The 14,554-nt window shown below is 42.1% G+C and overlaps 2 protein-coding genes across 3 annotated transcripts in view; one reads left to right on the top strand and one right to left on the bottom strand.

Annotated features, from left to right (window-relative positions):
* The window catches only part of LOC147123155 (zinc-binding protein A33-like), a 58,653-nt gene extending 44,327 nt beyond the window's left edge, over positions 1 to 14,326 (top strand). Inside the window, exons 5-7 of the mRNA XM_085968023.1 lie at positions 435 to 457; positions 3,664 to 3,797; positions 8,810 to 14,326. Coding sequence (XP_085824149.1) covers positions 435 to 457; positions 3,664 to 3,797; positions 8,810 to 9,402 — 750 coding nt within the window. The 3' untranslated portion in view covers positions 9,403 to 14,326. The remainder of the gene's footprint in view (positions 1 to 434; positions 458 to 3,663; positions 3,798 to 8,809) is intronic.
* Positions 1 to 14,554, bottom strand: part of zcchc4 (zinc finger, CCHC domain containing 4) — a 104,230-nt gene that overhangs the window by 70,386 nt on the left and 19,290 nt on the right. The window lies entirely within an intron of this gene.

Here is a 14,554-nt window from a genome sequence, read left to right as displayed (position 1 = left end):
CCAGAAGAAGCACCACCGTAAGAACCCTGCAATATTTCACAGATTTCAGTGTTAGCCAGCCTATGCCCCCCCACCTCCACACCCCGGAACTCTTCCTATACTTCCCAACAGATTAGTGTAGAAGCAGCCCCACCCTGTGCAACAGGCTCACCTTCACAACCTAAAACAGGACGGAAAACCGGAGGGAAGTTTGGAATGAGACCATGGCTATTACTGAAGGAAGCAGGGTGGCCAGCCCAAGATCACACATCCCACCCCACACAAGCTTCACAAATGCCATCCCTTCATAACAGAAGACTGTTGGACAGAGGTGCCCCTCCCTAAACATATTCAGGTCATTCCCCACATTCAGCTTTTTTTTTCTCCCCCAGGAGAAAATGAAGTACACTGTATTTCAACATTTTCACAAACATCTTTTTGTTTTTTCTTTTCAGGGTATCAAACTTACTGAATACAGGTAAGGTTCCACATTTAGCCTGGTTTTTTAAATGTTACTGATTGAAATATTTATTAATTTACAATTTCTAGTTTCAGAATTCATCAGGAACATTAATTATTAATGTAGATCAAAGAATTCTGTGCAGTACCTGTTATGCCTGTAGGTGACACTGTAATAGTAGTTATTAATAGGACAACATGTGCTTATTCATATTTTGTTTTCAAGTATCCGTGCCGCATCACACCCCACCACTGGTGCTTCTGCAATAATCAATGTTTCAGCTAAGCCAAAAGCTTGATTGCAAGTCAGGTCTTTAACATGTGTGCTCCCACTGTCCCCACCTTTCTCTCCCTCCTCCACTGCCGCCGCCTCCTCTTGTCCCCTCCTCTTCCCCCTCATCCATTCTCCGCTTCTCCACCATCTCCGTCTCCACCTTCTTCTCCCTCTCCCCCGTCGGTCTAATTAGACTCCCCACCTCTAATCCTGCTTGATCTCGATTACCCACACGCAATGCTACAGGAGATCAACTAATATATTTTAAAGCTGTGCCAACCCACCATTTTGGCAGTTAAATATACGATTGATGCCTTAAGTCACTGGGTACACTGTGCTATTGAGAAATAAGTTGTGAGACCTGATTAAATGTATATTTGTGTTACCCTGTAAGGTGGGCAGTGGACACATTAGCCCAGGTTTTCCAATACAGGTGCAGTTTAATCTCAAATGGCTAGAAATAAGTGAAAAGCTAAGTTGAGGTATGCTGCGTTGATAGCACACAATTTCTCGTAGTCAGCTCAGTACATAATTACTCATAGCTCCAGGTGCAGCTTTGGGCATGCTCAGGGACGTAGCCTATTGTTAATTCAGATGAAATTTAATGCGATGTAAACACTTAAGAGACGTGGCGGAATAGGAGACCAAAAATTCTCACAGCCTTTGGAAAAGCTGAACAGACATTCCAAACCACCAGCAGCCTTTGCCAAGACTGAAAGGAGAAAGGGGTAACAAGTGTGGGCAAGTTAGAGAGCAGGTAAAACAACAATTTTCATTTATACAATCCATTTAGCATAGAAAAAAGGAAGTTAATGATCCTCCTATCGGTGGAATCAGTTTCTCCCCAACCACCATCAAAATCCTTCATAATTTTGCACCTCTTTATTAAATCTCCCCTTATCCTTCTCTGCTCCAAGGAGAACAATCCCAGCTTCTCTAGTCTCCCCATACCTTGGTGAGTTTCTTCTTTGTGAGAAAGAAGTCGATGAGCTCCTCGCACTTATTGTTAGAGGCGAGGGTGAAGGACGCAGGGGAGAGGATTTAAGGAAACAGATGGCTGTGGAGAAAAGAAGTGTTATCTTTGTTCTCCAGGATGATCCTAGAATAGTGAACAGCCATGGGAGAAGAGAGCAAGGCCGAGTAGAGCTTGCTGTGGTTCAGTCAGATCTGCCGATGAATTCATTAGCACCCCTTGTACCTGAAAGATGGAGGCTGTACCAGGGGGGTAGTTGAGGGAGGGTTTGAACAAATCAACAGCTGAAGTGCTGTGGTGAATGGAGGGCCAACGGCTAGGCATTTGTGCAGTTGTAAGCGATTTGGAAGAAGAGGTTTTTTCCCCTAGGGGCAGACGCAGAAGTGGGGTAGGGAGATGTGGGTGGGAGACATAGACAAAGAGGTCGGAGATGGGTCGTCAGTGATCGAGACCACAGGAGCAGAGAGGCTTATTTTTTTTGAGGTAGAAAATAACTTGCATCTCCCTCGTTTTGCTGATGGGAAAACAAATGATGTGGTGTTGTATAAGGACGTGGACCTAGTGTCAGTCAGGATTTGTTTGGAAGGAGTTGTGGGTTTTGTGATGATGTGGGAGTAGTTTAAGATTCTGATGTAATGTTGAGGTAGTGAGTATTTTGGAGAGTAGTGAGTAGTTGGCAGAGAAAAGAACTGAGGATATGAGGTACAGGAAGAACGTCCCGAATCCGGCAACCTCGGGACCGAGTCCGAGCCGGTTTTCGGGTTTTTCCGGACTTCGGAACGTGTTTCTGATGTTCGAAGTCCAGAAACGCCCGAGCCCAGGTTGCGATATTTCTGGACTTCGGACATCAGAAACACGTGCCGAGTCCGGAAATGCCTGGTTCCAGGTTGCGCTTTTGTCAAGCCTCCCTCAGGGTGTCCGGATTCCAGAACATTTTACGGATTCCAGTCCCCTGCCACCAATCGCCCCGGAGTCCGGATTACAGCGGAAAAGGGCAGCTGAGGAGGGAGTGAGAAGTTTGGATTATGGGCAATAGGTATTGAAGGGTACTTAGTATTTGAGTGAGTAGGTAGTTAGGGGAAGAAATAGTTTGAAGATTGGTAGCAAGTCCTAGGTAAACAATGGGTATCTGTGATGGTAGTGAGCATTGGTGAGGTTGTAGGCAATAAGGAGTGGGAGATGTGTTCTGCTGGAAGGGTTGCAGTTTGATATAAATCCAAATGAAGAATAGAGTTGGAAGGAGGAATGGATATGGAAGACTGGAGAGATAGCACGACCCGAGTACATAAAAGGAGCCATGGAAGAAAAAAAAGAGCATAAGGTCAAAGTGGACCGCCAATTTCATTTATTCAGCCACAAATCATTTAATTAATTAATTCACTGACCCACTCCCACCCAAGCCCAATTTCATTTCATTTATTTGCAGCCTGATTTTATTTGATTGATTTATTTTGGGGCTGCCTACTGGCTTAATTTTGGAGATAGCTTTAAATCGAGGCTGACTGTTTTAAATTGCTCTTTGGCCAGCTGAAGACAATTTAATTAAATTAATTAATTCAGGATATGTAATTCAAAATTGGATTTTTTTAAAAAGATTAAAATGTATGTAAACAGATTAATTTTTAAACGATGTAAGATATTAGAAAACAGTTAGTAGGAAAGCTGGCTGTGGGCAGCGCTGAGAGGTGGATATTAGAGGTACAACAGTGCTTAGTATATTTCCCATTTGAAAGTGCTTCTTTCTGCTACACGCACGTGATAAAATTGGGACAGAAGTAGAAAAACGTAGCAAGTAAGCACTAGGCACATGACTGTTAATATTTTGTAGACAGATTATATGTATGTCAATTGTGGTCAGGAGATTTGCTTTTTTTAAAACGATGAATCATGTTTTAAGAAAATTTACAAGCAATTGTGGTTTTAATTTAACACTTGATAAATTGTCAACTGGAATCTACATATCCTTTTTCATCCCAAGTTATTCAAAGAAAACGGAGAATGAAATACAGGCCATTAAAATGGATGAAGCCAGATTTCAGAAGTTATCGAAGCTCATACGGAACATTTCAACCAATCTATATTCGCAATTGCAAAGGAAGATATTCTTATTAGGTACAGTGTATCTTAATTGTTCACACACCTTTTATAGTGTTTATATACTTTATAGTCGTATCTATCATACATGTGAGTCAGTTCAAACATTTTGTTGAGACTAATTAATCAGTAAAGACAGCTGGAAAAAACAGAAAAAGACTAATTTTCCCAGGGATCATACTGAAGAACTGAGGGCCAATTCAACCAACACCAGGTGCGAACATGGGAGTCTGTTACATTTCCAGCACTCTGTAATAAAGATGGAAGATAATAGCTGTTTTATAATTAAAGTTATATGGTTTGTCTATTAGTAAATGAGCTATCATCATGTACAAATGGTAATGCTATCAAAGTGTTAGTATGAGGGGCTACAGTAGTGCAAAAGAAAACTCCAGTGTTTCATAAATTTTCTTTCAAAAAGAGATTTTGCAATGGCCTTATTAAGTTTTCAAGATTAGGAAGGGGGGCTGACAAATTGATCATGGTAAATCATTCATTCGGGCAAAGGATTCAAACACCAAGAGACACAAGTTAAAATTTAGGAACTCAGGAGTACGAAGCGAAGTGAGCTGAAACTTCTTCACCCAACAACAGCCTGTGAAATAAGTTACCCATTAAAGGCCATTGAAGCATATAATATAAATGGGTTCAAAGGAGCGATAAGGTGAGAAGACAGGTAAAGTGGGAGTTGATCTCGGGAGAGAGACACACTTTGGGGCCTAATAGCCATTTCCTGATCCTAAAAAATGTTTTATGCTCTTATAAAAAGAGTGATCATAGCATGGTAGAATTTCAGATTCAGTTTGAGGGTGAGAAACTTGGGTCTGAAACTAGTGTCCTAAACTTAAACGTCAGTGTTCTTGCTCAGGCCAACATCGAAGCTTTGACCAAGCTCAATCAACTCCGATGGACGGGTCACATTGTCCGCATGCCCAATACGAGACTCCCAAAAGAAGCGCTCTACTCGGAGCTCCGGCACGGCAAGAGAGCCCCAGGTGGGCAGAGGAAACACTTCAAGGACACCCTCAAAGTCTCCTTGAAAAAGTGTAACATCCCCATCGACACCTAGGAATCCCTGGCCCAAGACCGTACAAAGTGGAGGAGAAGCATCCGGGAAAGCGCCAAACACCTCAAGTCTCTTCGCCGGGAGCAAGCGGAGCCAAGCGCAAGCAGCGCACGTCAACCCAAGCACCCCACCCACCCGCCCCTTCAACCACCATCTGCCCCACCTGTGACAGAGACTGTAGGTTCCGCACTGGACTCATCAGTCACCTGTGAACTCATTTTTAATATGGAAGCAAGTCATCCTCGGTTCCGAGGGGCTGCCTAAGAAGAGAAGAAACTTAAATAAAGGCAATTACAAGGGTATGAGGACAGAGTTGGCTAAAGTGGACTGGGAAAATAGATTAAAGGGTAAGACGGTAGATCAGCAGTGGCAGACATTTAAGCAGATATTTCATAAATCTCAGCAAAGGATCTACGAGAATGATGCTCCATCCGTGGCTAAATAAGGAAGTTAAGGATGGTATCAAATTGAAAGAAAAGGCATACAATGTTGCGAAGATTAGTGGTAAGCCAGAGGATTGGGAAATTTTTTAGAAACCAGCAAAGGATGACTAAAAAAATTAAAGAGGGAGAAGATAGAGTATGAGAGTAAACTAGCAAATAATATAACAACAGACAGTAAGAGCTTCTATATAGGTATATAAAAAGGAAGAGAGTAGCTAAAGTAAACGTTGGTCCCTTAGAGGATGAGACTGGGGAATTAATAATGGGAAATAGAGAAATGGCAGAAACTCTAAACAATTATTTTGGATCGGTCTTCACGGTAGAAGACACTAAAAACATCCCAACAATAATAGATAATCAAGGGGCTATAGAGAGAGAGGAACTTAAAACAATCTCTATCACTAGAGAAAAAGTACTAGACAAACTAATAGGGCTAAAGGCCAACAAGTACCTGATGGCCTGCATCCTAGGGTCTTAAAAGAAGTGGCTGCAGAGATAGTGGATGTGTTGGTTGTAATCTACCAAAATTCCCTGGATTCTGGAGAGGTCCCAGCGGATTGGAAAACCGCAAATGTAACACCACTATTCAAGAAAGGAGGGAGACAGAAAGCAGGAAACTATAGGCCAGTTAGCCTAACATCTGTCATTGGGAAAATGCTGGAATCCATTATTAAGGAGGTAATAGAAAATCATAAGACAATCAAGCAGAGTCAACATGGTTTTATGAAAGGGAAATCGTGTTTGACAAATTTGCTAGAGTTCTTTGAGGGTGTAACAAACAGGGTGGATAAAGGGGAACCAGTAGATGTACTGTATTTGGATTTCCAGAATGCATTCGATAAAGTGCCACATAAAAGGTTACTGCACAGGATAAGAGCGCACAGGGTTGGGGGTAATATATTGGCATGGATAGAGGATTAGCTAACTAACAGAAAACAGAGTCGGGATAAATGGGTCATTTTCCGGTTAGCAATCAGTAACTAGTGGGGTGCCACAGGGATCAGTGCTGGGGCCTCAACTATTTACAGTCTATATTAATGACTTGGATAAAGAGACCGAGTGTACTGTAGCCAAATTTGCTGATGATACAAAAGTAGGTGGGTTAGCAAGTTGTGAGGAGGACACAAAGAGTCTGCAAAGGGATATAGATAGGTTAAGTGAGTAGGCAAAAATTTGGCAGATGGAGTATAATGTGGGAAAATGTGAGGTTATCCACTTTGGAAGGAAGAATGAAAAAGCAAATTATTTAAATGGAGTGAGACTACAAAATACTATGGTACAAAGGGATCTGGGGGTCCTAGTACATGAAACATAAAAAGTTAGCATGCAGGTACAGCAAGTAATTAGGAAGGCTAATGGAATGTTGGCCTTTATTGCAAGGGGTATGGAGTATAAAATTAGGGAAGTTTACAGGGCGCTGGTGAGACCGCACCTGGAGTACTGCGTACAGTTTTGGTCTCCATATTTAAGGAGGGATATACTTGCATTGGAGGCAGTGCAGAGAAGGTTCACTCGGTTGATTCCTGGGATGAAGGGGTTGACGTATGATGAAAGGTTGAGCAGGTTGGGCCTATACTCACTGGAGTTTAGAAGAATGAGAGGTGATCTTATTGAAACATATAACATTCTGAGGGGGATTGACAGGGTGGATGCTGAGAGCATGTTTCCCCTAGTGGGGTATCCAGAACTAGGGGGCATAGTTTCAGAATAAGGGGTCGCCCATTTAAGACGATGATGAGGAGGAATTTCTTCTCTGAGGGTCGTGAATCTTTGGAATTCTCTACCCAAGAGAGCTGTGGAGGCGGAGTCATTGAATATATTCAAGGTAGAGATTGACAGACATTTGAACTACAAGGGAGTCAAGGGTATGGGGAGAGAGCGGGAAAGTGGTGTTGAGGCCAAGATCAGATCAGCCATGATCTTATTGAATGGCGGAGCAGGCTCGAGGGGCCGATTGGCCTACTCCTGCTCCTGTTTCTTATGTTCTAAATTGACCTTTTTAAAAAAAAAATTAAAAAAAAATAAAAAAGTTTAGAATAAAACATTTATATAGCACTACAAAAACATTTAATATAATGGCCCAGAAATTCGGGTCGGAGGCATCCCGCGGGTGCAAGCCTCCGACCTGCACTCACCTAGCGCGCCAGCCGTTGTGCAGTGGGCCCACGTGGTATTCCGATCCTGGGCCTGCTCCAACTGCCGGCACGCAGTGCTTGCGTATCCCAGGGGCGCAGTTATTTCGAAGCGTCCCCTGGGATCACGTGGGCCATGGAGAGCCAATGGTAGATGGGAATCTGTATTCATAGATTTGACAGGAAGACCTGTCAAATCTATGAATACAATTCAGCCCCAAAACATAACTAAAACTTCAAATAAATTTTTAAAAACACATTTTTAAAATAACTGTAAATTACATAAAATAACTATTTTAAACAATAATTTTAATTTTTGAAAAAATTAATTACAGTTTCTAACGGGGCTAAAAATAAACTTACCTTTCTTTAAATGAGTATTTAAAAATAATAAACCTGTGGAAAAAATGTTTAAATTTTACTTAATTCACCACTTACCTTGTTAAAAGCAGGCCTTGCGACTGCTTTTTAAAAGCGTAGCTCCTGGAGACTTACTCTCCTGGAGAAACCTGCAAAAAAAATGGAAGTTTCCAGGCGTACGCGTTCGACCTGTGAACCCCTTCCTTTAAGGGAACAAAAGTTCCGGTTTCCCACACATGCGCGAAACCAGCACTTTCGTTGGGCCTACGCACGAGTACCCAGCGCGTACTCACCTGTGGGGGCCCGAATTTCTGGCCCAATCTCTATCAGGGATGTTTTATATTTCCATACAGCATACGAGATAGACCTCTCTCACGCACTTTACAATTGTGCTGGCATCAATTCTAGCTACCAGTTTTCCCAGGAGCAAAGGATCAAGGATTTATATTAACACAACTTGCAAACATTGCGTATTTCATCTTGATCTTGCACAAAAAAAATAGGAATTTGGAGTCTTTTCACCAGACTGCAAAGCAGAGAATTTTATTTCCCTCAACTTTAAATCTATCAAGTGACCCTAAACATGAATAAAATTTCAAAACATCTTAAAAGGCACAAGAAATATAAACAAGGTATGAGGGAACATTACAATAAATGCAAAAAGGAATAAGGAAACACCACAGTAAATGTAACATGACATGACAGAATATCACAGCTCCTAAATTTCCTAAAATGGGCATATTTTGATAATACCAAATTAAATCAATACAACACTCAAAAAATAAGATCAGATTATCCTGTAGATTCAACAGAAATAAAATGCTGAGTTTTTTTAAACCATTACTTTGATAAATATTAAAGTATCAGACAGTGTGAAACGATTGTGACTACAGGCACATTTATTTTCTAAGGATTATGTCACACCAGTTACTTCAAATACAGAAAATGATGAGGCTGATTTTTAAGCAATTTACTGGATGCTTACTCTTTCTGGGAATGCTGACTGTAACTTTCTTCCTCCCTCCCCAGAATACTCACCAGTTATCCTCGACACCGCATCAGCACATAAAAATGTGCTGGTTTCAAAGGATCAAAGTAGCATATCCGTAGCTAGTGAGTCATTGAGTGTTCCGGAGAGTCCTTTGCGATTTGACAAGGTCTACAATATCTTAGCTGCCAAAGGTCTGATGAGAGGAAAGCATTACTGGGAGGTGGATGTCAAGCCTTCCGCACAATGGTGCGTTGGAATTGCGTATGGATCCATAGAGCGGAAAGGGAAGCACAAATCCACAAAACTCGGAAGAAACAGACAGTCCTGGTGCATTGAACTCAAGGCTAGCCAGCTTTTAGCTTGGCATAATGACAGAAATGTCAATTGCAGCATGAAGCCCTCAAAATTGGAAAAAGTAGGGGTGTACATCGACTATGAGAAAGGGCTCGCTGCATTTTACGATGCTGATAGCATGAAGTTGATACAAGAATTCTCCAGTATCACATCAAGTCTTTTCGACAGAATGCACCATCATTTCACTGAGCCAATCTATCCTGCTTTTCATCTCTTTCCATTACCTGCTGCTCCTTTCCGCTCTGATAAATTGGAGATATGCAAACTAGATATTTAGAAAGCAGCATTGGCCAGGCATGTTACTGTGCCAATAAGCTGCGCCATAGTGTACCTTTAAGGATTGTAGTGATTTTCCCCCCACAGATTCGCAAGTTTCAAATTTTGACAAGGTCATCAGGGGAGGCACCAAATTATGGCAAAGTGCTTCTACACATGATGAAGAAAAAGACAACTGACTGGCAATTCACTCCAGGCCATTCTTACACAAATTCCAGCTGCACAGCATTACTTACAAAAGTCAATCACTTGAACAGAAAAAACCCCCAATAAATATGAGAAATAATATACAAGATCAGACCATCTTAGACTGGGTATTATGTAATGAGAAAGGATTAATTAGCAATCTTGTTGTGCGAGGCCCCTTGGGGAGGAGCGATCAGAATATGATAGAATTCTTCATTAAGATGGAGAGTGAAGTAGTTGATTCAGAGACTTGGGTACTGAATTTAAATAAAGGAAACTACGATGGTATGAGGCGCTAGTTGGCTAGGATGGATTGGGAAATGTTATTTAAAGGGTTGACGGTGAATAGACAATGGCAAACATTTAAAGATCGCATGGATGGATGAACTACAGAATTTGTTCATCCCTGTTTGGCATAAAAATAAAATGAAAAAGGTGACAACATTGGCTAACAAGGGAAATTAGGGATAGCATAAGATCCAAGAGAGGACATATACATTGGCCAGAAAAAGCAGCAAACCTGAGGATTAGGAGCAGTTTAGGATTCAGCAAAGGAGGACAAAGGGATTAATTAAGGGGGAAATAGAGTATGAGAGTAAGCTTTCAGGGAACATAAAAACTGACTGTAAAAGCTTCTATAGATATGTGAAGAGAAAAAGATTGGTAAAGTCAAGCGTAGGTCCCTTGCAGTCAGAATCAGGGGAATTTATAATGGCAAACAAAGACATGGCAGACCAATTAAATACATACTTTGATTTTGTCTTCACAAAGGAGGACACAAATAAACTCCCAGAGACATCGGGGAACATAGGGTCTAATGAGAGGGAGGAACTGAATGAAATCAGTATTTGTAGGGAAATGGTGCTAGGGAAATTGATGGGATTGAAGGCCGATAAATCCCCAGGGCCTGATAATCTACATCCTAGGGTACTTAAGGAAGTGGCCCTAGAAATAGTAGATGCATTGCTGGTCATCTTCCAAATTTTTATATACTCTGCAACAGTTCCCATGGATTGGAGGGTAGCTAATGTAACCCCAGTATTTAAAAAAGGTGGTACAGAAAAAACGGGGAATTATAGACCGGTAAGCCTGACATCGGTAGTAGGGAAAATGCTAGAGTCCATTATAAAAGATGCAACAGCAGAGCACTTGGAAAACAGTGACAGGATCGGACAAAGTCAACATGGATTTACAAAAGGTAAATCATGCTTGACTAATCTGGAATTTTTTGAGGATGTAACTGGTAGAATAGATAAGGGAGAACCAGTGGATGTGGTGTATTTGGACTTTAAGAAGGCTTTCGATAAGGTCCTGTATAAGAGATTAGCGTGCAGGTTGGGTGATTGGGCAGATGCATAGCAGATGCAGTATAATGTGGATAAATGCGAGGTTATCCACTTTGGTGGCAAAAACAGGAAGGCAGATTATTATCTGAACGGCAATAGATTGGGAAAAGGGGAAGTGCAACGAGACCTGGGTGTCCTTGTGCACCAGTCGCTGAAGGTAAGCATGCAGGTGCAGCAGGCGGTTAAGAAGGCAAATGGTATGCTGGCCTTCATAGCGAGAGGTTTCGAGTACAGGAGCAAGGATGTCTTGCTGCAGTTGTACAGGGCCTTGGTGAGACCACATCTTGAGTATTGTGTGCAGTTTTGGTCGCCTTATCTGAGGAAGGATGTTCTTGCCATGGAGGGAGTGCAGTGAAGATTCACCAGACGGATACCTGGGATGGCAGGAATGACGTATGGAGAGAGATTGGGTCGATTAGGCTTATATTTGCTAGAGTTTAGAAGAATGAGAGGGGATCTCATTGAAACTTATAAAATTCTAACAGGACTAGACAGACTAGATGCAGGAAGGATGTTCCCAATGGCGGGGGAGTCCAGAACCAGGGGTCACAGTCTAAAGATCAGGGGTAGGCCATTTAGGACAGAGATGAAGAGGAATTTCTTCACCCAGAGAGTGGTGAACCTGTGGAATTCTCTACCACAGAAGACAGTTGAGGCCAATTCATTAAATATATTCAAGAAGGAGTTGGATATATTTCTCAAGGCTAAAGGGATCAAGGGATATGGGGAGAAGGCAGGGACAGGGTACTGAATTTGGATGATCAGCCATGATCGCATTGAATGGCGGAGCAGGCTCGGGGGGCCGAATGGCCTACTCCTGCTCCTAGCTTCTATGTTTCTATTACTAGCAATAAACCCAAGCAGGCAATTCCTAGGAGAGGGGCATGAAACATGGTTTGTTCATTTTCAGGGCTGGATATCTACTGCGGGCACTAATGTGCTGCTGAACTATCTTGAGCCCTGAATACATAGACCAGTAATTATTCCTGTGGAAAGATCAATGCTTCAATGAGCATTTTGAGAGATAAGATCAGTTCTCATTACATTCCTGTCATGCTAATCTGTCAAGAAATTGTTAGGAGCTTTTCAATATCTATGAGTATATAATCTACGGTTCAGTCAGAATTATTTTTTTTTAATAAAATCTTTTGACCAAAGTGCTGGGAGAATCTTACTGGCTGGTGTATCGGACTTTAAAGTCACCATTGCAATTGAACAGTCTTCAACTTCAGAATTGATGCAACACTAAAAGTATGTTAACAAAATCACTATATATATATATATATAAAATTCCTTCATGGGATGTGGGCATCACTGGCAGGGCCAGCATTTATTGCCCATCCCCAATTGCCCTCGAGAAGGCGGTGGTGAGCCGCCTTCTTGAACCACTGCGGTCCATGTGTTGAAGGTACTCCAACAGTGCTGTTAGGGAGGGAGTTCCAGGATTTTGACCCAGCGACGAAGAAGGAACAGCGATACATTTCCAAGTCAGGATGGTGTGTGACTTGGAGGGGAACTTGGAGGTGGTGGTGTTCCCATGCGCCTGCTGCTCTTGTCCTTCTAGGTGGAAGAGGTCGTGGGTTTGGGAGGTGCTGTCAAAGAAGCCTTGGTGAGTTGCTGCAGTGCATCTTGTAGATGGTACACACTGCAGCCACGGTACGTCAGTGGTGGAGGTAGTGAATGATTAAGGTGGTAGGTGGGGTGCCAATCAAGCACGCTGCTTTGTCCTGGATGGTGTCGAGCTTCTTGAGTGTTGTTGGAGCTGTACTCATCCAGGAAGTGGAGAGTATTCCATCACACTCCTGACTTGTGCCTTGTACAGGAAACTTTGGTTTATCCGGAGGTTAACTGTCCGGAATGCTCGATCCACCAGCAAAATTCAGGAGTCGGTTCAGTAAGTTTTTTTTTCTTTTCGTTGCTTTTTTTTCACCAGTCAGGCTCTGCAAGGTCTAGCTAAAGCTGTTGCTTAGCTACAGAGACGCTTGCAAGCTACGGCCGACTGTTTAGAAGCAGGGTTTGTTGCTAGATACAATTACCGCTGGTTTGTCCGGCAGTTTTGATGGGACGGCAACAGCTCGGTCCCGTCGATGCCGGATATCACAAAGTTTCCTGTAGATGGTGGAAAGGCTTTGGGGAGTCAGGAGGTGAGACACTCGCTGCAGAATACCCAGCCTCTGACCTGCTCTTGTAGCCACAGTATTAATGTGGCTGGTCCAGTTAAGTTTCTGGTCAATGGTGACCCCCCCCCCCCCAGGATATTGATGGTGGGGGATTTGGCAATGGTAATGCCGTTGAATGTCAACGGGAAGTGGTTAGACTCTCTCTTGTTGGAGATAGTTATTGCCTGGCACTTGTGTGGCACAAATGTTACTTGCCACTTATCAGCCCAAGCCTGAATGTCGTCCAGGTCTTGCTGCATGCAGGCACAGACTGCTTCATTATTAGAGGAGCTGTGAATGGAACTGAGCACTGCAATAACCAGTGAGCATCCCCACTTCTGACCCTATGATGGAGGAAAGGTCATTGATGAAGCAGCTGGGCCTTGGACACTGCTCTGAGGAACTCCTGCAATGATGTCCTGGGGCTGAATGTTTGTCCTCCAACTACCACAACCATCTTCCTTTGTGCTAGGTATGACTCCAGCCAGTGGAGTCAAAAATTTCAAGAGTTTTTTTAAGCTGGTACAAAATATACATAACTTGTGTGCTTGCGCCGAAGCTGCCCAATTTTAAAACATGCAGCTTTTTAGTCTTTACATTTTTTTTTGTGGTTCGAAAGATCTCTTGGCTTCATCTTTGGTGCTCCTTACTCACTAGGGCGATGGTCATTCTTGCGGATCTCATCAATTGGGTTGGTTCGGTCTGTTTTTGTGACTTCTAGGTCTGGGTTTTCTTCCAATTCTACTGAAGAATTTCTCAGTGCTTTATTTAGTTTGGCTTTTAATTTTAATTTGCTCTGTATTACACTCACTTTTTTTGCATTGGTTAAAATTAGTAAACAGGAAAGAAAGCAGATCAATGACAGTTATCTGCATCAAGAAACACTAATGCAACTTATGAAGCTAAGCAAATACTCTCCTCGCAAACCAGTGCTGTTAACTTGCATTATGTAAAAACAGATATTATTCTAGTTGATGAGATTTATTTACTAAATTCTGAAGGCAATTCTGCTGCATACATTTTGTCTCTTTAATAAACTCAGTATGATTGTAAATAAATTCTTGTAGCTTTAGCATTTAGACATTGTATATGAAATGCAGGAGACAAGAATAGTACCCAAGCTGTGTAGTATGGCTTATTCTTTGCAGTTTTTACATACTAAAGATAACAAAAGGTAACACCTGAAATGTTTGCTTTTATACAATGAAGCATGAATAAATCATTTTGGATTTTATACACTATTAATTATAACCTCCAAGGACAACCAACTCAAACTCTTTATTCACAACTCTCTGCAGAATTGTTGCAAGGTATGCTCCCAGGAGTTTGTTGTTTTTTTGCAACTGAAATGTACTGAATTGCAATATTGTATATTCAAGCCTCAGAGGCTGATGTACTGGAAGTGCACAGTGGGTCACCAGATTGCCAGATCAACTCTAAGACCCGGGTTCAGATCCAGCCT

This window comes from Somniosus microcephalus, chromosome 2 (assembly GCF_052327205.1).
Source record: "Somniosus microcephalus isolate GS21.2 chromosome 2, FLI_Smic_1.0, whole genome shotgun sequence".
NCBI lineage: Eukaryota > Metazoa > Chordata > Chondrichthyes > Squaliformes > Somniosidae > Somniosus > Somniosus microcephalus.
Note: the sequence above shows the minus strand (reverse complement) of the source record. Positions and strands in the feature narration are given on the sequence as shown.